Source organism: Manis pentadactyla, chromosome 15, assembly GCF_030020395.1.
Source record: "Manis pentadactyla isolate mManPen7 chromosome 15, mManPen7.hap1, whole genome shotgun sequence".
Taxonomy (NCBI): Eukaryota; Metazoa; Chordata; class Mammalia; order Pholidota; family Manidae; genus Manis; species Manis pentadactyla.
The window spans coordinates 42,446,145-42,470,398 of record NC_080033.1 but is presented as its reverse complement, the minus strand read 5'-3'; the positions used below and the strand labels follow the sequence as shown (position 1 = coordinate 42,470,398).

Here is a 24,254-nt window from a genome sequence, read left to right as displayed (position 1 = left end):
AAGTAATCACTCCCCATTTCCTCCTTCTCCTGTCCTCTGTTAACCTCTGATCTGCTTTATGTCTATAATTTTGCCTATTCTAGAAATGTCATATGAAAGGCATCATATATTATGTGATTTAAAAAAATTTTTTTTTGGTCTGGCTTCTTTCCCTTAGCATTATGTTTTCCAGGTTGATGCCGGTTGCATCATCTGTCAATACTTTGCTCCTTTTTTGGCTGAATAATATTCCATTATAGATATGAATCATAACTTTGCTTCCCCATTCTTCCCTTGATGGGCATTTGGATTGTTTCTACCTTGTAGCTATTATGAATGACGTTGCTGTAACAGTTGTGTACATGCTTCTGTGAAGATGTATTTTGTACTCTCTTGGTTATAGACCTAGATGTAGAATGGCTGGGCCCTGTGGTAATTCTGTTTCAACTTTTTGAGGCACAAACTGTTTTCCACAATGGCTCTGCACCATTTACTTTGTCATTATTAATGTGTGAGGATTTCTGTTTCTTGTTATTTTCTTTGGGTATTTTTTGTTGTTGTTTGGTCTGATTGCTTGGTTTAGTTAAAACCATCCTGGTGTGAGTGAAGTAGTATCGCATTGTGTTTTGATTTGCATTTCCCTAATGATTAATGATGTTGAGTGTCTTTTCATATGCTTGTTGGCAATTTATGTTTTTTTTTGAGAAATGTCTACTTGAGTCCTTTGTCTATATTTTTGGTCTTTTTGTTGTTGAGCTGTCAGATCTTTATATATTTTGGGTACTAAACCCTTATCAGATATATGATTTGCAAATATTTTCTGCCATTCTCTGGTTTGTCTTCACTTTATAGAATCTTCTCATACAAAGAAGTTTGTAATTATTTTCATTAAGGTATCATTAATATACACTCTGATGAAGGTTTCACAAGAAAAACAATGTGGTTTTTACATTTACCCTTATTATCGAGTCCCCCCCATACCCCATTGCAGTCACTGTCTATCAGTGTAGTAAGATGCCACAAAGTCCGTATTTGTCTTCTCAGACCTACACTGTCTTCCCTGTGACCCCACACACACCTTGTGCACCAGTCATGATATCCCACAGCCCCCTTCTCCCTCCCTCCCCACCCACCCTCCCCAACTCCTCCCCTTTGGTAACCACTAGTCTCTTCTTGGAATCTGTGAGTCTGCTGCTATTTTGTTCCTTCAGAGAAGTTTGTGATTTTTATGAAGTCCATTTCATCAGTTTTTTTCTTTTGTTACTTGTGCTTTTAATGTCAAATCTAAGAATCCATTGCCAAATCTGAGATTATGAAGATATACACCTATGTTTTCTTCTAAGAGTTTTGTGGTTTTAGTTCTTATATTTAGGTCATTGATCCATTTTAAGTTAATTTTTGTATATGATGTGAGGTGGGGGTTCAACTTCATTCTTTTATATGTGATTATGCAGTTGTTCTAGCATGATTTGTTGAAGGGACTGGACTGTTCTTTCACCATTGAATCATCTTAGCACCTTGTCAAAAGTCAATTGGCCGTAGATGTTTTGGGTTTATTTCTGGACTCATTATTCATTAGTCTGCATTTCTATCCTTACACCAATACCACATGGTTCTGATTACTGTTGCTTTGTGGTAAGTTTTGAATTGTGAAGTGTGAATTGTTTCTTTTTCATTGTCATTTTGGCTGGTCCAGGCCACTTTCAGTTCCATATAAATTTGAGGATTGGTCTTTCTGTTATTGCAAAAAAGCCACTGAAATTTTGGTAGAAGATTGCATTGACTCTGTAGATTGCAGTGTGAGTATTGAAATGTTAACAAAATCAAGTCTTCCCATCCATGAACAAGGGAAGTCTTCCCATTTATTTAGATTTTTATCATCTAAGCAACATCTTATATTTTTTAGTGTACAAGTCTTTTACCTCCTTGGTTAAATTTATTCCAAATATTACATTGTTTTGGAGGTTATTGTAGTTAGAGTTATTTTCTTATTTTCCTAATTGGATTGTTCAGTGTTGGTATATAGAAGCACAACTGAATTTTTTTTTTTTGGTATCATTAATATAAAATCACATGGGCAACATTGTGGTTACTTGAGTCCCCCCCCTTATCAAATCTCCAGCACATACCCCATTACAGTCACTGTCCATCAGCATAGTAAGATGCTATAGAGTCACTACTTGTCTTCTCTGTGCTATCCTGCCTTCCCCATGGCCCCCCAAAGCACAACTGAATTTTATATGTTGATTTTTCTACCCCGCAATTTTCCTGAATTCACTTACTAGCTCTAGTTGTGTTTTGTGAGTTCTATGTGATTTTCTATATATAGAATCATGTCATCTGTAAATAGAATTTTGCCTCTTCCTTTCCAATTTGTATACCTTTTATTTCTTTTTATTCCTAACTGCTCTGGCTAGGACTCCCAGTACAGTGTTGAGTAGCAGTTGTGAAAGCAGACATCTTTGTCTTGTTCCTGATCTTAGGGAGAAAACTTTTAGTTTTTCACCATTAATTATAATGTTAGCCATGGGTTTCTCATAAATGCCTTTGATCATTAAGGAAGTTCCATTCTATTCTTAGTTTGCTGAGGTGTTTACATTGGTTTTGTTTTATTATGAAAAAGTGTTAAATGATCATGTAAATAGGTTTTTTTCTTCATCTTGTAACATAATTGATTTTCATATGTTGAACCACCCTTGCATTCCTGGGATAAATTCCACCTGGTCTTTTGAAGGTGCTGGTTGATTTGGTTTGGTAGTATTTTTTTGAGGATTTGGGGTATCCGTATTTATAAGGGATATTGACTGGCCTGTAGTTTTCTTTGTCTTGTGTGGTATCTTTGTCTTGCTTTAGTATCAGGGTAATACTGGCCTCATAGAATGTGTTTAGGAAGTGTTCCATACTGCTGTATATTTTGGATGAGTTTTAGAAGGGTTGCTATTAATTCTTCTAGTGAACGTTTGGTAAAATTAACCAGTGTAGCCATCTTGCCCTGGACTTTTTTGTTGGGTGATTTATCTGCCTGTTGATTCAATCTCCTTATTTGGTATAGATCTGTGGAGATATTCTATTTCTTATAAGTCAGTGTTGGTGATTTGAGTGTTCATAAGAATTTTCTGACTTCTTGTAGATTGTCTAATTGAGTGGCATATACAGCTGTTCATAGTACTCTTATCATAGTTTTCTTACATATATCTTTACCAATACCAGTTATAATCCATTCTAACAGAGCCCACTTAGGTTGTACTATTGTTTTTTCAATGTCTTTGAAAATAATTCTTGCCTAAAGTTATTCCATGTATATTACTTATTCATAGAGGCTAACTCTTCAGTTACTTTAATGTTTTCATAACTCTTTGAACAAATAATAGCAGAATCAGTAACATTTGGTTATACATCAGGAGCCAAGTAAATCCACTTGAAACCATTTGATTTGTTTTGTAATTGCCTATTGATGTTACCACTGTCCTTCATTTTTAACTAGCCAATCTTGCTAAAAGGCTAATGGTCTCATACAAATTTATTTTCTCTGAAGAACTTCAGTTTCTTTAATCAGACATACTGTAAAGAAACACCATTAGATGATATCTCATTGTGGTTTTAATTTGCATTTCTCTGATGACAAGCAATGTGGAGCATCTTTTCATGTGTCTGTTGGCCATCTGAATTTCTTCTTTAGAGAACTGTCTATTCAGCTCTTCTGCCCATTTTTCAATTGGATTATTTGCTTTTTGTTTGTTGAGGGGTGTGAGCTCTTTATATATGTAGTGACTGTGAACTCTGTGACAAGTAGTGATTTTACAGCATCTTACTACGTTGATGGACAGTGACTGTGAACGGGGATGTGGGGGGGACTTAGTGAAGGGGGGAGCCTAGTAAACATAATGTCCTTCATGTAATTGTAGATTAATGGTACAAAAAGAAAAAGAAACACCATTAGTAAATGGCTTTATGTGTTTGGCTAACAAATGAGCCATTCAGAAACTTTCTTTGCAGCCTCGTTTTTGTTTTTTGTTTTTTTAAGTGAAGAAATCCTACTATAATAAGGTATTCTGTTTTTATTTTTCTTCCACTTTCCCAGTATTTGGGTCTATGGTGATGAATGTTTATTGTGGTAATGTTGATGTATAAGCTATTCTTGTAGCATAGCCATAATGTCATTGCACCATAAACAGAATGCTTTGCCAGAATTTGATAACAAAATAACCCACACTCTTATGTGTCTTGAAAGATGACATTCAATTCAGAGTCCACTTTCCTCTTTCCTGTTTTGATGTGCTAAGTATGCACTGGTAAGTTAAAATTGTTGCACTACATCAATGTGCATTGCAGTCAGAATGCTGTGGAGTTAGACCTGTGTTGCTGTAGTTTGTTAGTGCACCAAGTAGCAATAGGAAGCAGTATTTCTCACAGCCACTCAGTTGCATCCTTCTTGTTTGAATAATAAATTAATGAGCAAGGCTATGTTCAATAAAACCTTATTCGTGGACACCAAAATGTGAATTTCACATCATTTTGTGCCATGAAACAACATTATTTGATTTTTTTCAATCATTTCAAGCTTTAGCTTGTATGTAGGCGGGGTAAAAACAGGTGGTGGGCCAGGTTTGACCAGTGGACTGTATTTTGCCAATCCCCACTGTACAGTTTAAGTAAAGACATTTGTAGGCAACCTCTGTAGCTGAGATAACTGCATGTTTGTCTGGAGCCCCCTGGTGGCGAAAGGAACATAGCAAATAAAATACGTGTTAAGTAAAATTTACCATCTTTAACCATTTATCTGTACAGGTTAGTGGGATGAATTACAGTTACATTGTTGTATAACTATAGGGTTGAATTTTTTTAATCTGTCATTTTAAACTCTTATTTTGTGACTGGGATCCAAAAAATGAATCCAACTCTGGTCACACCTAAGGTGTACTATAATATTTATGAAATAATGAACATGGACTACATTTTTATATATATATATATATATATATATATATATATATATATATATATATATATATATTTTAAAGAGAATGAATTTGTGAAGAAATAATACAATGAGATGAAATTCTTAAAGAACAAGTTGTTCTGGATGATTCTAGGTACTATACCTTTTGGGGTATTTGTCTGTTTTTTCCTCTCTCTCCCATTCTTTGTAACCAGCTTCTCTCCATTCTGATTTCCTGTTTCTAATCTAGAAACTAGATGAGCATATACTATTTGGGGATCTAAAATTGTGTAGAGGGTCAAGTGAGGATTCAATGAAAATTCCTGTGAATTAAACATATGCTCTTATGCTGTGTGTTGGATTGGTGAGAGAGTTGTTTTACTTGTATCTGCTCAGGTACTTTTGAGTAGGTGACATTGTCAGCTAAGTTGAAGAAAGGTCTTAGCTGTCATCCAGATTCAGCCAGGCTGAGAGCATTAGCAAGGAAATTCATGTTTTAAAAAATTTCTAATAGACAATTTTGCTGATATAACTTAGGGATAAATATGAATTCTAAAAGGGAAAGTAATTCCAACAACTTTAACAAATACTTTCTTATAGACCTAAATAAACATCAGGAACTTGGTAGGTACTGGATATATAGCAGTTGAAGTTATTCTCAAATATTAGAGAGTAGACCATTTCGTTTTTAAAACTCTTTGATGGTTTCCATTTTCAAACTCCGTACCATGATTCTTGTAGATTTTACTTCTTTCACTTCCCCCCCTTCGGCTGTTAGCTCTAGCCACATATTGGGCCTTTCACTTCCTCAAAGAAGCCAAGGTCTTCCCTGATCAGTGTTTGCTCATCCCTGTGTTGGAGCTGTCACCTTCTTACTACACCCTCTCCTTTTCTTTGCTTGCTGGCTCAATTTTTGTTTTTGACAGTATTCCCTGAGATTGTACACTTCGTGAGGGCAGGGACTATGCCTGTCTTATTTACTGTTGATATACATGCATCTAAAACAGTTCCCAGGAAATAACAGTCACATCATAAATAGTTGAATCGAATGAGCACTTTCTTCACTTGGCTTCTGGGATACTGCGTTCTTTTTTGTTCTTCTTCCATTTCATTGACTATCCCTTTTATTCATTCTCCCTTATCTCCCTCAACTTAGAAATCCCTTTGCCTCAGTTGCCTGCTTTCTTCTCTATAGTCACTTTCCTAGTCATCTCCTTTGGTCTTGTGGATTTAATTATTGATATAGTAATGACTCCTATCTCCATGGCCAGCCTGAGACTTTGCATACAACTATTTACTTGACAACTCTGCTTGGAAAACTTGTTGGCATCTCACATTTAATATGTCTAAAGTAGAAATTTTTTATTTCATATCTCCCAAATCTCTCACTTTCTGCTTCATTTCAATAACTGTTTTTATAATCGTTTGGGACCAAACCTTGCTGTCATCCTTGACTCTACTTTCTCACATTTAGTCCATCACAAGGTCTGTGAGTTCCACGTTAACAAAAACATCTCACTCACTGCTGCTTCTACTTTTACGACCCATTACCACCCAGGCCCTCTATAGGTTCCATTATTTTGCACTTGGATTATTACAATAGTCTCGAAACTGTGTATTAGATTTTATATGTATGTATGTGTGTGTGTGTGTGTGTGTGTATGAGATCATAGTGTGTGGCTTAGAATACACCAGTGGTTTATCATCTCCTAATAAAAACCAATTCTACTGGCCTTTGAGGACTTACTTGGCTAGCCAGCGCCCTCCAACCTTTATTATTCTAATCTCTTACCCAGTTCTATTCCCACTGGGCTTGCTTTTTCTTGTGTACTCCAGAAATTCTCGGACTTGCACTCACTATTTCCTCTCTTTGTAGTATTCTCCCTCTGAGATTTCTGAATAGCTCAGTTCCTCATATCCTTTTGATATCTCCTCAAATACTAGAAAAAGTCCCCTTTCCTAACTTCCCCAAGTTAAGTTTCTCTCCTCTTCTTACTCTATTCTTACCCTATTTTATTTTTCCTTATAGCAGATATTGTCACCTGACATATTTTACTAGAATAGAAGCTCTATGATGGTGGGACTTTGTTTTGTTTGCTCTGGTGTTTTCAGTTGTCTAGACTGTTAGATAGCTCCATAGCAGCTTCTCAAAATTTGTTAAACAAATGATCACCTTGCTTCTGATTTAGGAGAAAATACACATACATGTTTGAAAAATGAAAGGCACAAAGTTGGCACCCCAAAAATGGCAAATGGGAATGTGGAAAGAATCTGATTTCTTGGTGACCTTGCTGAACTGATGAAATAAACAGTTCTGGAACTGTCTTACCTTTGGACCTCTTGTGTTGGGTAATATACCCAACCCCTTTTCAGCCACCTTGAGTTGGGTTTTCTGTTTTTTTCAGTCTAGAAACACAGTATTTCATACATAACCATTTTACTCCTAAAGTACACTAATTAAAAAATATCCTGGTTGGAGAAACTGAAGTAAAATTGATACTCATGTCTCTCCAGTGTTGCAGATTAAATTAGGTCTTTTGAAATGAATGTTTCTACGTAGTAGGAGTGCTAAAAATGTGTGTGCTGTGTGATCTAGTAACCCCACCTTTAGGAATTTATCCTTGGAGACTAATTCAAAAGAAGACAAAAAGCTATATGCATAGAGATGTTCAATGCTACATTATTTATAAAAGTGAAAAGTAGAAAATGACTATGATTGTTGACTTGATTTTTAGATGCCTTGAAAATTATTTAGAAACTTTTGTAAAGCTCAAAAAAATATAAAAAATACTGAGCAACTCAGTTTTATGTTATATGGGCAAAGCAAATCTAGGCTCTTAAAAGTCAGTGCAGTGGTTCTTCTTGGTAGAGAGGTAAAGATGTGGAAGGGAGCCAAAGTGGGGTTTCTGGTATGTTTATGGTCATCGTCATCTTTTTTTTTTTAGTGTATTATTGTAGAGTGTGCGAAGATTTATCAGGCTGTAGTTCTGATACATGTACTTTTCTGTGTGTATCTTGTACTTCAATAAATGATTAGAAGAAACCATAAAATTGTCACAATTATATAATATATACTCATGTAGAATAAGACATATGAAAACATTAAGTGTTAATTGATAGCATTTGTTTATAATTTTCTTTAATGATTTTCTTAATCAGAAAAACTGTCTTAACTTTGAAAAAACATGTTTAATTGTGATAAATTACATAACATTATGTTCTCTCTATATACTTTGTAATAGCTTTGTTGAAATATAATTCACATACCATACAGTTCACCCATTTAAAGAGTACAATTCACTGTTTTTGATTTTTAGCATGTTCACAAAATAGTGCAATGATTACCACATTTTAGAACATTTTCATCACCCCAGAAAGAAACCCATTACCCATTAGCGGTCACTCCCTGTTTTCTCCTGAACCTCTTTTTTTTTAAATTTTGTATTAAGGTATTATTGATATAAACTCTTGTGAAGGATTCACATGAAAAAAACAATGGTTACTACATTTACCCATGTTATCAAGCCCCCACCCATACTCCAGTGCAAGCAATGTCCGTCAGTGTAGTAAGATGCCACAGATTCACTATGTGCCTTCTCTGTGCTACACTGCCTAAACCTCTTCTTTTTGTGGCTTATTTTTAATAGCCTTTCCTCCTGCATTTTCTTGCAGTCAGGTATGGGTTTCCTTCTTTGAAGCTCTGGTGTCTTACTTCTCTTGATTCAGTAACTGAAATGAGAGAGTGGAGTGAGTAGTGTATTTAAAAAGGTGTTTCAGTTTATTAGAAAGTATTTCAGGGTTTAAAAAATAAAGTATAATACAACATACCCATCTTAAATTTTTAAAAAGCAAAGATTAGTTAACTGATATGTTCTGAATTCTTACAAATGACAGTTCTGTTGGGTTGTTTGTCTTAAAATGGTCCTGTGTGTTTCTGGTGATATTCTACTCACCTCCTACCAATTTTATAGAAAAAAAACCTGCCTCAGACAACTGAAGTTCAAGCAGGTTAAACAGCTTGTCCAAGTTTGCACAGCTATGGGATGGCAGAACCAGGGTTTAAAGCCTAGGGGGTTTTGTTTTATTGTTTTAATACATGTAGAAGCTCTTTACTAAACATGTTCACTAATCACAGAACATCTTAAATGTTCCAAATGTAGGACTTGTGGAGATAGTGAAATTGCAGGATTCTGGCTAATGACAGCAACACCAGGAATCTGAAGATGTGTGTTATGTTCCAGTGGTACTAATGTCATAGAATAATGTGATCTCCTTGAGTACTTTTGAGAAGAGACTGGAGATTTGTGCTTCTCTCTGTTGTATCTCTGAACATTTTTGTCTTTGGTTTCCCAATGATAATCTCTTTGGAAAAAGTGAATGTGTTCAACTTTCATCTTGTAGTAGGACTTACTACTTCTGCTACTGAAAATGAATAATAATTACTCTTTTCTAAAAGTGAAGCTGCAAAATACCCAAAATGCTGCCAACACTCTGAATAGGTAGTTTGGCAGGATAATCATATGTTAAGAGCCTTGATTAGTTATTTTCTAGTTGAAGTAAAGGATCCAAATGGAATTATGTGACCTTTGTAACTGGGGATGCTAAGACCCAAGATATGAATTCTTGATGGTGTGGCTATGGAGGAAAAAGCTGTTATTGATAATCATAAAAATATCCTTAACAAAAAGTTATGAATTTTCCTGCAAAGAAACTGAAGACTTGGAGAAGTTAAATGTGACTAAAAGCTCACATTCAATGGCAGAATCTAGGTCTTCTGAGTTTGAATCGGTAATCCTTTTCATTAATAAACTTTGTTAAAAACCTTTCAAAGATTGTTTTATCCTTTACTCCATTTAAACCAGCAGATGAGGCTAAATTTATATGATTATATAAATCTATAATTCTACGAATGTCTTTTAGAGTTGTCGATATGATGATTTCTTATATAAAAGCATTTTTGTTTTCAGAGAATGTTTTCTGATTCTCATTTTGGAAAATGTGGAAATAAGGAAAAAAAATACACGTACAGCTACATATGTAGTTGACCCTTGAAAAACATGGGTTCGAACTGCATGGGTCCACTTATATGTCTTTTTCAGTAAATATATTGGAAAACTTTTTGGAGATTTGCAACAATTCGAAAAAACATTTTCTTTTCTCTAATTGCCTTTATTGTAAGAATTCAGTGTATTATACATAGGACATACAAAATATGTGTTAATTGACTTTATGTGATTGGTAAGGTTTCTGGTTAACAGTTGGCAATAAGTAAGTAGTAGTTAAGTTTAGGAGCGTCATAAGTTATGTGGAGGTTTTCGACTGCCCAGGTGTTGGTGCCCTTAACCCTCACATTATTTAAGGGTCAATTGTATAAATATGTAAAAATAATGTGTATCTGCAGAAATAACCAGGTGCATTTTTTAAAAACACACATTGTTGGTGCTGGTAAAGAAGTGATTCGAATATAAAAAAACACACATCACTTTTTACTAGAGTTAATAATATACATTTTATGTCCCTCTTCTTTCAAGATTATTACTTACTTCCTCATCTAATTTGTACATCTAAATTTTCTTTTGTTGATTTTTATTTATTTTTTCTTTCCCCCATAGATCTTGAGCCAGATGATTGTGCATCCATTTACATCTTTAATGTCGGTCCACCTCCATCTACTTTAAATTCACCACTTTGCTTACCCCATCATGGACTACCGTCTCACTCTTCTGTTTTGTCACCATCGTTTCAGTTCCAAGGTCACAAAAACTATGAAGGAAGTTGTGAGATTCCTGAATCTAAATACAGCCCATTAGGTGGTCCCAAACCCTTTGAGTGTCCAAGTATTCAAATTACATCCGTCTCTCCTCACTGTCATCAAGAAATAGATGCTGATGAAGATGATGTACACATAAATGACCCAGAAAGGGAATTTTTGGAAAGGCCTTCTAGAGATCATCTCTATCTTCCTCTTGAGCCATCCTACCGGGAGTCTTCCCTTAGCCCTAGTCCTGCCAGCAGCGTCTCTTCTAGGAGCTGGTTCTCAGATGCATCTTCTTGTGAATCTCTTTCACATATTTATGATGATGTGGATTCAGAGTTGAATGAAGCTGCTGCCCGATTTACTCTCGGATCCCCTCTGACTTCTCCAGGCCAGCCTCAGGACCCTCATCAAGGCCTACTTCCCCCTGTGGGAAACGGCGGCACTCTAGTGCTGATGTTTGTTATGCTGGGTCCCTTTCACCCCATCACTCACCTGTTCCTTCTCCCGGTCACTCCCCCAGGGGAAGTGTAGCAGAAGATACCTGGCTCAATGCTTCTCTCCAGGGTGGATCAGGCCTTGGTCCTGCACTTTTTCCATTTCAGTACTGTGTAGAGACTGATATCCCTCTGAAAACAAGGAAGACTTCCGAAGGTCAAGCTACTGTACTACCAGGAAAATTAGAACTCTGTTCAGATGACCAAGGGAGTTTATCACCATCCCGAGAGACTTCGATAGATGATGGCCTTGGATCTCAGTATCCGTTAAAGAAAGATTCGTCTGGTGACCAATATCTTTCAGTTCCTTCACCTTTTACCTGGAGCAAACCAAAACCTGGCCACACCCCTATATTTCGGTGAGTTGATGGGAATGGCTACCAGTCATTTTTCATGCTTGTGGGTTACTGGTGGCAGACATTATCTGTATGGAATGGTTTTACCATTTTTACTCTTCCTCTTTTTCATTCTGTTTCTTCCAGACAATAGCTTTAAAGTCCACATTTATTTGCTTTGAGTCTTAGAAGTGTTCATAGATAGGTTAGAGTTATCATTTTAAAAGTGTATAGATAACAAATTGTAGATAATAACAAGTTACATTTAAGAATTCTAGAAGGAATCTTCTTATCTACGAAAGCTTTAAACTAATTGGCAATAGGTTTTTTATATTTTTAAGGGCTGAATATGCAAATTAATTAGCTTTTCCATATTTGTGGCAAGTGTTTCATAATTTATTTTTTTGTCTTCTGACTATAAGTTTGTGATTTTTTTAGTTATAGAGAAATGTTTAAATTTTATATATTCAAATTTGTTTTTTTCTTTATGGCTTTTGGATTTTGTGTCATATTTGAAAGCCTTACCCTACTCCAAAATAATTAAAAATAAAAATCCAGCTTTCACACGTTTCTAATAAAGTGTTTTATATAGCATTTATATATATATCTATATATATAACAAAATATATGTAATATTTGTATTTATATAATACAATCAAATTTATATCACATTTATAGACTACTGTGTAGTTTATATAATACATTCTTGGGTCCAGCTAAGGACTGAAGTAAAGAAAAGTGTAAGTACTTTATTTTCTAAAAGCTTTAATCTAGTTTATAATGGTTTGGAAAAGATATCTTTTATCATGTATTAAATCCCCACATGAAATTGGATCTGTTTATTTTATTTATTTATTTTTAATGCTTTTTCATTGGTATGAATGTTTATTTCTGGATCCAGATCTTTAGAAAAATATAGTGTGGAATTACAGTATTTGAAGACACCTTTGTGCCCATCACTCTGCTTCTGAAAATTATCTTAGTCTTTTTAGGAGGCTATTTAAGTCTGCAGAGTAAGTGCAGAAACTAGCTGAGAGTTGACAGTGAGTTGGTGTTTCATACTGATAAGAATTAGTACCTTTAAACTTCATAGTAGCTAGTAAAACTAGACTGAACACATTCAAGGAAGCAGTGAAGTAATTTAGAAATTCATAGTGGCAGACATGATAGCATTTCAGTGTTAGAAGAGACTTTATTTAAAAGTCCTATTTCACCAATCACTAATGAAGGTATTTCTTTAAAAATACAAATCATTCTAGCTTTGGATCCATTAATATTTGACTTACAGACATATAGATTGTTTCTCTTCTAATTCCGTATTTTCAATGTTAATGTATCTAAATCATCCTGTAGCCCATTAAGCTGTTTAAAGTATCTTATTGATCAATTGACATTTGTCTCTGAAGTTGACATTTGGAGGTGCTACAGTGATAGGCCTTAGATTTTTTTCAGCCAAGTATGTACTGAAATTAAATTTTTATCTCAAATTGCAATGTGCTGCTGACTATACGCAGTATTTCAGATAGATAGGGAAAGAGTAATAGGAAGGACACTGGAGAAGCAGCATGTACAACAGATTGACTGCAGTAGCTGCCCACCAGGGAGGGAGATACACTGGGGGATAGGGATCCTTGGAGAGATACTGATACACATACACAAAGTTGTGCATATTTGCTTTAAAAAAATCAAATTATCACTATTTTGATTATTTTTGTCATTATGTACACATAGTTGATAAACAGTTACAATTTTGTGAAATGTTAAAATTTGTCCTTTTTAAAAAAATAGAGGAAACCAAAAAAGTAGATAAAGTCGTTTTTATTCTTCAGGTTAAAGAATTATATTTCTTAAGCACCCACCATATCCAGTGTTATAACTTACTAAGTGAAGTTTTATTTTGGAATACTTCATTTCAGAGATCACAGGAAGAAATGTTGGTGCTGGCATAGAAATGATTTTAATTACTGCTTGGCATTAATAACATAGCGAAATGCATCTTTGTATGTGTGTGTGTTTTTTTTTATAGCACATCTTCATTACCTCCACTTGACTGGCCTTTACCAACTCATTTTGGACAATGTGAACTGAAAATAGAAGTGCAACCTAAAACTCATCATCGAGCCCATTATGAAACTGAAGGTAGCCGAGGAGCAGTAAAAGCATCTACTGGGGGGCATCCTGTTGTGAAGGTATGAGTTAGGGCGGGTTTTGCAGATCCCATACATCTGTTAATGATCAAGTCTATTTAGTTAAGTGCTTCTGAGCCCAAAGAATATTCAAAGCTAGAAAGCCTCTTTTGAGATTTTATGTCCTTGTTGATATGGCAGCACTTCCACATTGAGGTTTTTTTTTGCTAGGCTAAAAAATGTTCTGGTTCTGGACTGACTCTGGCTGGGGAAGCTCTGGGAAAGAAGATTATAATGGTCAAACATTTGTTTTTCTGATTAAAAAAATAAACTGTATTATGTTTATATATTATCTATCTTTCAATCTATCATCTATCTATCTGTCTAATCTAGCTATCTATCATCTATCATCTATATGCTTGTTTAAAATCCAAGTAATGCAGAAAAGTAGAAGGGATAAAGCAATATATTACCCCAAATCTAAACTCCTCAGAAATAAGCAGGTGTTAACATTTGATTAACATTCCAAATAATTCTTTGTATATTTATGGAAGACTATGGATGATAAGAAAAATGAGTGGATTTTTTAAGGATAGGATTATACTGAATATCTTTGTAATTAAAACATTTATTTGAATTTATTAGAAAAAAATAAAGTGAAATGGTAAAACTAACATGTTTGAGTATATGAAATATATTTAATATGTAAGTTTTGAGTCATAGCAGTTAGATATTAACTTTAATTTTATTTGAGTTAAACATTTAAAGAATGAAACAATGCTTCTCTCCAGGATGAAAGTAAAAGTAAAAGTTAGAACTACTGAGCCTTAGATATTGTTCTTCACTCTAAGAGGTCCTAAAAGATCTTTCTAAGGTCAGAGAGATTAAATAAATTCTTGAGAGACTGAATAGTTGTCTTAGATTTAGGTGGTATGAATTGACTCCTTACTCTGAAAGATGAGGTAATTGTCTCTCTTAAACTTCTTCCCCCTGCTCTACCTTCTACCTCCTGAATTTGTTGCTTGTATTATTTCTCCTTTCAGATCCGAGCCATCTCCCCTCAACCCCATAGTTTAGCTTAGTTGGATTCAAAGATTATTACTAATTCTGTTTTATTTATATCATGAAGTGTTTTTGTTTTTTGTTTGGATTCTGTATTCCTTGGATTCATGAATGTTTGAGAACATGTTTGTTGTCTATGTATTTAAATGTCAGAATGGCTATCTATAATAATCTTGAGTCACCCATTTTCTCAGAATTTGTTTTATGGCATTGTGTATTGTAGTGAAGTGAATTTGAACAAATAGAACTTATGAACTATAATTTCCTGTGCTGGCCATGCTTTATGATTTGTCATTATTACCTAAACATGTTTCACAGTTCTTGACAAAGCTTAACATTTTAGGTGGGTTTGAAATGACAGTTACTGAAAAAGATTGGAGGCAGGGGGATACAGTAGGGGAACTGGATGAAGGTTGTCAAAAGATACAAACTTCCAGTTATAAGTAAGTACTGAGGATGTGTAATGTACAAATGATGACTGTAGTTAATACTGCTGTATGGTATATTTGAAAGTTGTTCAGAGTAGATACTAAAAGTTCTTGTAACAAGGGAAAAACTTTTTTCCTTTCTCTTTCTCTCTCTTTCTGATAGCTATGTGAGCAGATGGATGTTAACTAAATTTATCATAGTAATCAACCAGCAATATATGTAAATCAAGTCACTATGCTGTATACTTTAAATTTATACTGTGCTGTATGTCAGTTGTACCTCAATAAAGCCGAAAGAAAAAATGTGAGGAAAAATCAACATAGGAATTTTGCCATTTGTTATTAGAGTCACATTTTGCTCTTAAATGAGACCTTTTAAAAATTTGATTAAGGAGAAACTGCCTAGTTTCCTGTATCTTTGACTTTTCTTACTGGAAAGAAATTATTTTAAAATGCTTAAATTAACAGAAGTCTTTTGGGAGGCCAGATAATTTATTTCCACAGTATTCCTTTAATTAAAAACTGATTCTTTGTTAAGGGAGACTAACGCTTCTGATTTCTGATCAATGTTTTATGTTCCCATTGTGACTTTTTTCCTAACTTGTTTGAAAAATTTTATCATTAGAGTTGAAATTAGTGACTTAACTCTAGAGTATGTCTGGATATTGATGGTTCTTTATCAGTCTTTCCCGGTACCTATGATGCTCCCTTTTAATCCGAGATTCATTCTTCTTTCGTGCAAGAAAATTTTTCTGTATTATGTATCTGTAGCTCCTGTTCCATTTGCTTTGCCTCCTACTTCTGAGACTCCAATTACTATTCAGATATTGAACTTGTTTTTATCTATTCTCCATACCTGTATTTTCTTCTGTGGATACTTGAATGTCTTTATTAAAGCTTTGCCCCCCATGTTTTTGATCTCTTTGTCACTTGCTGCTTCTAATTCAGATTTTAGATCTACAGTTGTGTTTTAAATTTTAGTTTGATTCCTTGGCTTCATTTTCCACTCATTTGATATTTTATTATTATATTTGGTCTCATGATTTACTGAATTACTATTCTTAAATTTGTTAAGAGTGGAGCATTCACTGGCAATCAGTTTCTGGATTGTGTGTGTGTGTATTGAGGGAGAGGTTTTGTTTTCATTTTTATCATATTCTTCAAATGTCTTTTGCATAATTTGTTCCTTTTTTCATTAAATAAAAACAAAACCAAAATATATGTACTATGGTTGCCTGATTGCCATGCCTCTCGCCTCCCCCCATTTTGTTCTTAAGAGCTTTGGTCTATGGCCTAAGGGAGTAAGGCTGAAGAGGTAGAGAAGTAGTTCAGGACAGGCCTTGTTGGGTTTGGCTCAAGAGAGTGGACAGTATCATGTGTTATGGCCCACTCCCAGTACTCAAGTATATATCACATTTCCATGAGCTTCGCTTGTTCCCGTAGTATAATGCAAGTTTTGGAAGATGGTAAGCACTCCTGACCTTTTCTGCCTTTGCCAAAGGCCCTGGAGCAGAATGTAGATCTTTTATTCTAGACGGAAAGTTTTTCCTTGACTTTCCTCAGAGCTGCCTTCCTTACAACTTTGGTCTATTTTGCTACCAATTAGTTAGCATTTGTTAACATTCTCTGATAATTTTATTTTCTCACTTTATGACTTTTTTGTCATTAATCTACAATTACATGAAGAACATTATGTTTACTAGGGTCCCTCCTTCACCAATTCCCCCCTACAGACCCCATTACAGTTCTGTCCATCAGCTTAGTAAGATGCTATAGAATCATTACTTGTCTTCTCTGTGTTGCACAGCCCTCCCCGTACCCCCCACACACTATACATGCTAATCTTAATACCCCCTTTCTTTTTCCCCACCCTTATCCCGCCCTTACCCTCCTATTCTCCCCAGTCCCTTTCCCTTTGGTAACCGTTAGTCCATTCTTAGGTTCTGTGAATCTACTGCTGTTTTGTTCGATCAGTCTTTCTTTGTTCCTATACTCCACACATGAATGAAATCATTTGGTGTTTGTCTTTCTCCACCTGGCTTATTTATACCCTCTAGCTCCATCCATGTTGTTGCAAATGGTAGGATTTGTTTTCTTCTTATGGCTGAATAATATTCCATTGTGTATATGTACCACGTCTTCTTTATCCATTCATCTACTGATGGACACTTAGGTTGCTTCCATTTCTTGGCTATTGTAAATAGTACCTTTGGATGTAGAGTTCTATAGATGTCTTTGGGTTTGTGCCTGACCCTGGGAGGATCTGCTGGAGTTTGTGGCTGCTGAGTCCCCCTGGTCACCACAACTTACTAAAGACCTGAACTGGTCCCTGGGGGGCTTCATCTCGAGGTCAGCAGTGACTGCCAAGAGGGGGCGCTGCATCCCAGTTCTGCCCAGAGCAGCTGTGGGCTGGACCTTTCAGGCCTGCCTTGCGCCCTGCTGGCCTCATTCCACCCTGCAGGATCCATCTCCTCCACGGCCAATTTCCCCTTCCTTGGTTTCCCTTCTCTGAATGGTACTAAAGAGGACAATAGCCACAGGTGTGCGGACCTGGCCCCAGGCTCTGTTCTCCACATTCGTCCCCACAGCCATGCTCTGCGGAGGAAAATGAGGCTCAGGGGATTCATTTGCCCAAAGCTGCAGGTGCTCCGGCCTGAGGCTGCTTCAACCCACCTGTCCATGGGAGACTGTCTGACGTCTGTTGGACCTGAGAGCCTGCACCCTCTGCCCTCTCCGTGCACCCCGGAATTGGGTAGGAGCCTTGCAGAGTCACAGGCAGCCTGAGCATCGGTGAGGAGACAGGTTGTACTCACAATAAGCCGCAAGGCCCTCCCTGTCCTGGGCCCTAGGCTGACAGTAGCGGAGAAGAGTGGAGGGGCCAGCACCCATCCTCCTGAAATCTGGCTGGGTTTGGGGAGCTGTTGTAGCCCTTGGGCCAAGCCCGTGCTCTTCCCTCTCTGGGACTGTCACAGTGCGTGGGATCCTGGTTGATCCAACCTGTAACAAGTCCTCCTCTACTGCCACCCCAGGGGCCTCTAGAAGCTCCCCTGTCTCAGAAGGGCAAAGGCTGGGCTGTGGCATCCCATCAGCACTGCTCTAGCCTTCAGCGGCAGCTCAGAGCCAGCCCCCTGCCTCAGCCACCCTCCCTCAGCTGCCAGACACAGCCCCACATCTCACCCGCCCATTCAGAAAGAGCTCTGTGGTGGGGGTCTGTGCCACACCCCCGGGGAGTCAGAGGTGGGAAGGAGCCCTGGAGAAGGTGGAAGAAAGTCAGACAGGCAGGCAGGACGCTTGCAGAGTAGGAGTGGTCTGATGTGGGGAAAGACCAGGGATGGAGAGAGGGGAAGGGCGATGGAGTGGGGAGGGGAGGGGAGGCCGGCAGCTGGGAACGGGGCGAGATCTGGCTGCGCACAGGCAGAACAGATGCACACAGTGCCCCAGAGCAGGTAGCACAGAAAGCGGGGAGGGGCTGAAAAGTGGCCCTGGTCCCACTCCCAGGTCATGTGTCCACCCTTTCTAATTCATGTCAAGGTGCTGTATGGCCCAGACGCTCTCCAGGGCAGGGATCAGTGGTGGCCACTGGTGAGAAGCAGGGAGGACAGGGGTGCTTTCCTAGGTGTCCAGGAGGAAAGGAGCAGGGGGACCCTGCGGTCCTGTCAGGCCTTCTGATTCCTGCCATGTCACCCCTGAGTCACCTGGTCCACAACACATGGATCAGGAGAGTCCATTTCCCACTGCACCCAGGGTGGTGTCTGCAGAATGGCCAAACCTGGTCACGCCCTAGCACTCCTCCCACACATCCCAGCCCCATGCCTGCAGTGACATCTGTCATCAGCTGGTTGCTGCCCGGCACTGGGCTCTGGTTCCTGCCAGAGGCAGGTCCCTGGTAGGGGTGGGCTTCCTCCTGCACAGGACCTCCGTGACACCCACCTGCGTATTCAGGAAAGCACATGGTCAAAGGTGACTTCTTGATCTTCTCAGCAAAGAGATCTTCCTTGTTGAGGAAGAGAATGATGGAGGTGTGGATGAAGGACTTGTTGTTACAGATGGAGTCGAAGAGCATGAGAGACTCATGCATGCGGTTCTACAGCCCCAGGCGGGGAGGAAGAAAGCAAGACAGACAGCGAGAGGGAGAGACATGGAGATAGGGAAAGAGAAGAAGAGAGTTAGGTTTGAGAGAGAGGAGCTGGGCCACTCAGCGTTTTGGGACGGGCTCCTGTGCCTGCAGGGCTCCTCCGAAGGCTGAGAGAGAGAACCGCCCTCTGCCACGCAGTGCACTGCATGTATCCGGGGCAGTCGGGACCCACCGTCTCAGGGCTGACGGCAGAGACTTGCCTGGGAAACCACCACGGCTCCCTGGGTGAGGCTGAGGCCAGGGTGACCTGGGTCCTCCCCACTGCAGAGTCCCCAGCCACAGGAGACACGCCCAGCATGGTGTAAGGGCGCTGAAGCCTGGGAGCTGGGCACTGGCCCTCCCTGTCCAGACTTCTCCTCTTGGGCCCCATCTGTGGGTGTGACGTGGCCTCTAGCAGTGAGGGACTCCAGGCCCCTCGTGGGGCAGGAGGGGATGACACATCGAGCTCCTGCCTGCATCCTTGGGGGAGATGCTCTGCCGGGCTGCCTACAGGGCAGCCAAGGGGCCGGGCCACACCGCCTCCGGCTGGTTCACACTCAGCCAAGTTTGACCCTGCAAGGAGTTTTAAGCAACGTAGATGTGAAGTACTGCCTCACACACCAAAGTCCATTTAGCAAATTAAGTGACTGTGGTGGGCACTCCTAATAAGGCAAAATCCGAGGGGGACAGCCTTTTGCCCTGGGCAAGACTGACTTTACTGTGGGATGTCAAGCCCATGAACTTGGGTAATGTTTCTTGGCAATGTAGGGCAGCAGGTGTCTCTGTGAACCAACCCACTTCTATATGGGAAGGTGGCTCCTCCATGAATGTACAGCCCTGGGTAAGGGACAGCCACTCATTCTCCCAAGAACCCTGTCCTGGCCCTAGAAACAACGATCACAGCTCCATGGGGCTACAGCTCAAGCCCAGAAGTAACTCCAGGCTACACCCTCCTTCACAAGTAAGAAGGTTGAGACAAAGCATAGGGAAGAGCAGGGGGATGTGGGCATCACTGGGCGTTTGCTGTTCACTGGGAGGCGAGCTCATTCCAAAGGGTGAGGAGCAGGAGGAGCTGAGTCACCTGCAGTGCAGGCCACGGCCCTTCCTCTACCTGAGCACACGGGGCTGAGGGAGATGACGTGGTGACCACCCATCCGAGCCCCACTCTGCCGGCCCCACACCCAGCACTTGGCCTGCCTCATGTCATGTGGTCACATCCACCCTTAGGGGACGGGACGTCCCTGGGACCCGGAAGAGTGGAGAGCTGCCCTCAGCTCCGGGTCGGGCCCAGAGCTGGTGCCACGTAACGAGATCTCCGGTCAGTTGGGGAGTCTGTAACCTTCAGGGCAGTAAATAGAGGGTCATGACTGGCTCCACGAGTCTGTGGTCATGTATTTCATGACTGTGTCACTACACCAGTGACCTGCATGAGCACCAGCCCCAAACCCTTGTTCTCACGGCTGAGGCCAGTTGGTGGAGGGGACTGAGTTCGCGGATGCCGTTTGGGAGCCTGCTGACAACTGGCATGGTTTTACCACTCCTTCCAGGGTTGACAGACACGGCGCCTCTTACTCTCCTACGCAAATTCAGTGAAAGCTCCCGGTCTTCTTATCCTCCCAGCCTTACCCAATACATTTAATTCCGTTTACCCAAAGTCTGTCGGTCATTTGTGCAGTCCCGCTCAGGCAGCCCCGAGCTGTCTCCGTGGAGCCTGCTCAGGAAGGACGGGTGGAGGTCCCCTAGAAGGCCAAATGAATCGGGCTGGCCAACACTCAGGCTCACTGCGCCACTGATGAAGGCAGAGTACAGATGCTCCGACACCCCACGATTCCATAGGAAAAGGCTTCCCACCACACAGAGCCACCTCGTCCCATAATTGCTCACGCAAGAGCTGGAAGCCCAGAGCTGCACACGATTGTCCCGAGCACTGCTTCGGTCTACACACTGGGCGATGCACGGGGGACACGTGGCCAGGGTACTCTGAGGACCGGGACGCCCCACCAGGGTGACCTGAGCTGAGAGTGAGGACTGTGTGCATTTGGCCTGTGGGCTGGGTACAGGGTCTCTTCCTCGAGAGGCCACCAAGCTTAGGTTTGGAGGAGAAATCCAGGCCAGCAGCCGGGGCTCCACAGTCCCACTCTGCTTAGGCTCAGCCATGGCCTTGCTTGCCCTGGGTTTGCAGAGCACGTGCACACACACACCCTTCCCACCAATGCCAGCTGCATTTGTGTGCAAAGCCCTTTGCTAGGCAGATGAGTAACCAGCACAGGTCTTGCTCTCTGAGAGCTCACAGTCTAGCTGGGGAGACATGTATCCATGTTAAAAGGTCTGCAATCCCCAGAGGGTGCACAGCACAGACCTGGATTCTGGGAAGGGCTTTGGAACGAGCTTGAAAGAGGGCTGATCCTGGAGATGCAGGGAGGGCAGTGGGGAGGGGAGGCGCCGGCACTGAGATTCTCTCCACGCCTGCAGGCCTGACCGCCATCTTTTGCAGACCGCCTGAAGCTCACCACCAAGGGGCCAAGAGCACAGCCTTTCCTTACAAGCTCCCCCAGAGAAAATAGACGTCTGAGTGCTTTCCAAACAGGAGACATCACCGTTTGGGAAAAGAGAATGGAGTCGCGTCACAGCCAGGCAACAGCTGCTTGCTCCTGCCCGTCACCTCCCTGGCTCCCCCAGCCCTCCGCTGGGCCCTGGCTGCAGGTGGAGCCGGGAGCCGCATGGCAGCTCTGGCTCCCGGCTGCTGCATTAACCAGGGCAGTGGCGGGCCGGCACCAAAGCATGCGAGGATGGGAATGTGGGCTCAGCCTGGGACAGATGGTGACAACCCCGGGAGGTGGGCATGGGGTCTGCCGCCCGGAATCCTTCTGCCCCGACCAGGGCATGCCCCCTCCGCCAGGTGGCCCCAGGACTGGACTCGGGCAAGACACAAGGACACACATCGTGTGGGTGCGCCTGGCAGAAGCTCCCCGGGCACTGAGACAACACAGCACACTGGCCCTTGGAAAAGCTGGCACTCTTAATTAACGGTAGGTGACTAATAAATACATTACTGCAGCCAATAAATTATTACAATAATGATAAATTTATTAAACAAAGTCACTATTCTAACAAAATCAGAGTTCATATGGGGTGGGAGGTGGTGGTGGGGTTGGGAAGTGGGACCACTGCACGAAGGCTCCTAACGGCGTGCCCTTCTCTTAGACATGGCTGTGCGAGCAGGCTTCTGTGTGGGCAGCGGCTTGGCACTGGGTTCCAGCCGCCTAATTTTGGGCGGGGTGCAACCCTGTTCTTCATCAGTGTCGTCTGAGCTATGAACCCTCTTGCGAGCCCGCCTGGGGAATGGCTTCTCTTCCACCTTGGCTGGGGTGGGCGTGGGTGCTGTCACATAGGCTTGGTAGCCACCAACGACGGGGATGATCTGACCGTTCCAGTGGAACTGGGCTTTAACATGCCCTTCATTTATTAGCTGGTAGTAAATGGGTGTAGCTGAAGGGGAAGCCGCTGCTGCTGCTGCAAAGAAAACCAGAGCTGATCAGTCACTCTTCCTGTACACAGTGTCCTGCCAGAACCTTCCCTCTGTCATGTCTCTCTCAGTTTCTGGCTGAAGCCATTCAATCTGCTTGGCATCTAAAACCCAGACTTGGCCCATCACCTCTATGAATCCCCTAGAGAAGCGACGTTGGCTGCAAAAGCAATTCCATGGAGCCTGTGGCTGCAGGAGACCAGGAAATCTGTTCCCCATTCCCAGGAAAAAACTCAACCTGAAATTGATTGCAATCAGGATGCCCTCCATCTCTCCCTTCCACAACAGAGGAAACATTTGTTAAAGCCTGTCACTTCTGAGGCTGTTTTAGTGGAAATATCTTTCAAGTTTTGGAAAAAATAATCTTACACGAATCAGTTAAGAACCCCTCTCCCTTTGTGCCACATTTGTATTGCCTTTTTCAACGACGCTGAACTCTAGCCCTCTGATACGTTCATGTAGATCTGAAAAAGGCCCAATCCCAAAGCAGAGTGACCAGGAGGCTCAGGCCAGAATGTGGGTACCTAGTCTAGGCTCACATCAGCACAACCTCTGGGACGTCTTTTCCTCAGCCTCAGTGTCCCTTTATCACTCCCGTTGACTCTTCTGCTCTTCCCATCGGTATGACACCCTTTTGCCCGCTACATAGAGGCTCAGTCTGGGATGTGTCTGAGGGCACCCATGTGGACAGCATGGTGAAGGGGCCCAGGTTGGAAGGTGAGGTTATGAGTGTCCCTCAACAGCTCTTCCTCAAACTGCTCCGTTTACACAGAAATGCTCTTGACTTTTGCTAAGAGGCCAATCACCACACTGGCTCTTCTGCTGGTCCGAGAACAGGCCAGCCTCATTCCTACCTCAGGATCATTCAGTTGCCATTTCCCCAAGGGTCTGGAAGGAAGCACTTGTAGCCCAAAGGTGGAGGGAAGGCTACATTTATAAAGATTAGGAACTTTCTGAACGCTTGCCCAGGGATGACACTTCACTTGCCCTCAGCAGTGAGTAGGAACACTGGTATTCGTTAACAACTGGGGAAGTTCTGACGTACTCTGGGCAAGCCCGAAAGGAGAAGCCTGGTGGCAGCCAGGTGAGGCTGTGTGCCCACCAATGACTTTTGTACGGATGTCCCACCTCGGCCTACCTGTAGCGCTGCCCTCCCAGGGCGCAGAGAAGAAGTTACACTGGATGTAGATCTGGTGAGACATTCTCAGGCAGCCAGACTGCTATCTGGTCTCAAACTTGTAGGAGTGCTTCTCCAAGAACACTGGGTTTGCGTAGTCACGCTGCCACGACAACAGTGAGGTCATCGATACCCAGTGAGGTCACGTACGGAATCTTGCAACTTGAGGGGCAGGCTTCAGGCTCTCTTGTGGAAGAGAGCAGGGTGGAGGCAGAGGGGCACCCTACCTGGCCCTTCCATCTAGCTCTCCGTATCCATGCCTTAGTCAAGTTGCCATTTCCTGAGGAATGTACCTGTGGGATGGCACGGGAGGGCA

At 41.2% G+C, this 24,254-nt stretch overlaps 1 protein-coding gene across 1 annotated transcript; it reads right to left on the bottom strand.

Moving 5' to 3' along the window:
* Nucleotides 1-22,416: 22,416 nt before the first annotated feature.
* LOC130680981 (DPEP2 neighbor protein-like) lies at nucleotides 22,417-23,963 on the bottom strand. Its single transcript, XM_057492878.1, has 2 exons — nucleotides 23,900-23,963; nucleotides 22,417-22,748 (listed from the first exon to the last, which is right to left on the bottom strand). Exons 1-2 carry the CDS (start codon nucleotides 23,961-23,963, stop codon nucleotides 22,417-22,419), a joined length of 396 nt encoding a protein of 131 aa, XP_057348861.1.
* Between the last annotated feature and the right edge of the window lie 291 nt (nucleotides 23,964-24,254).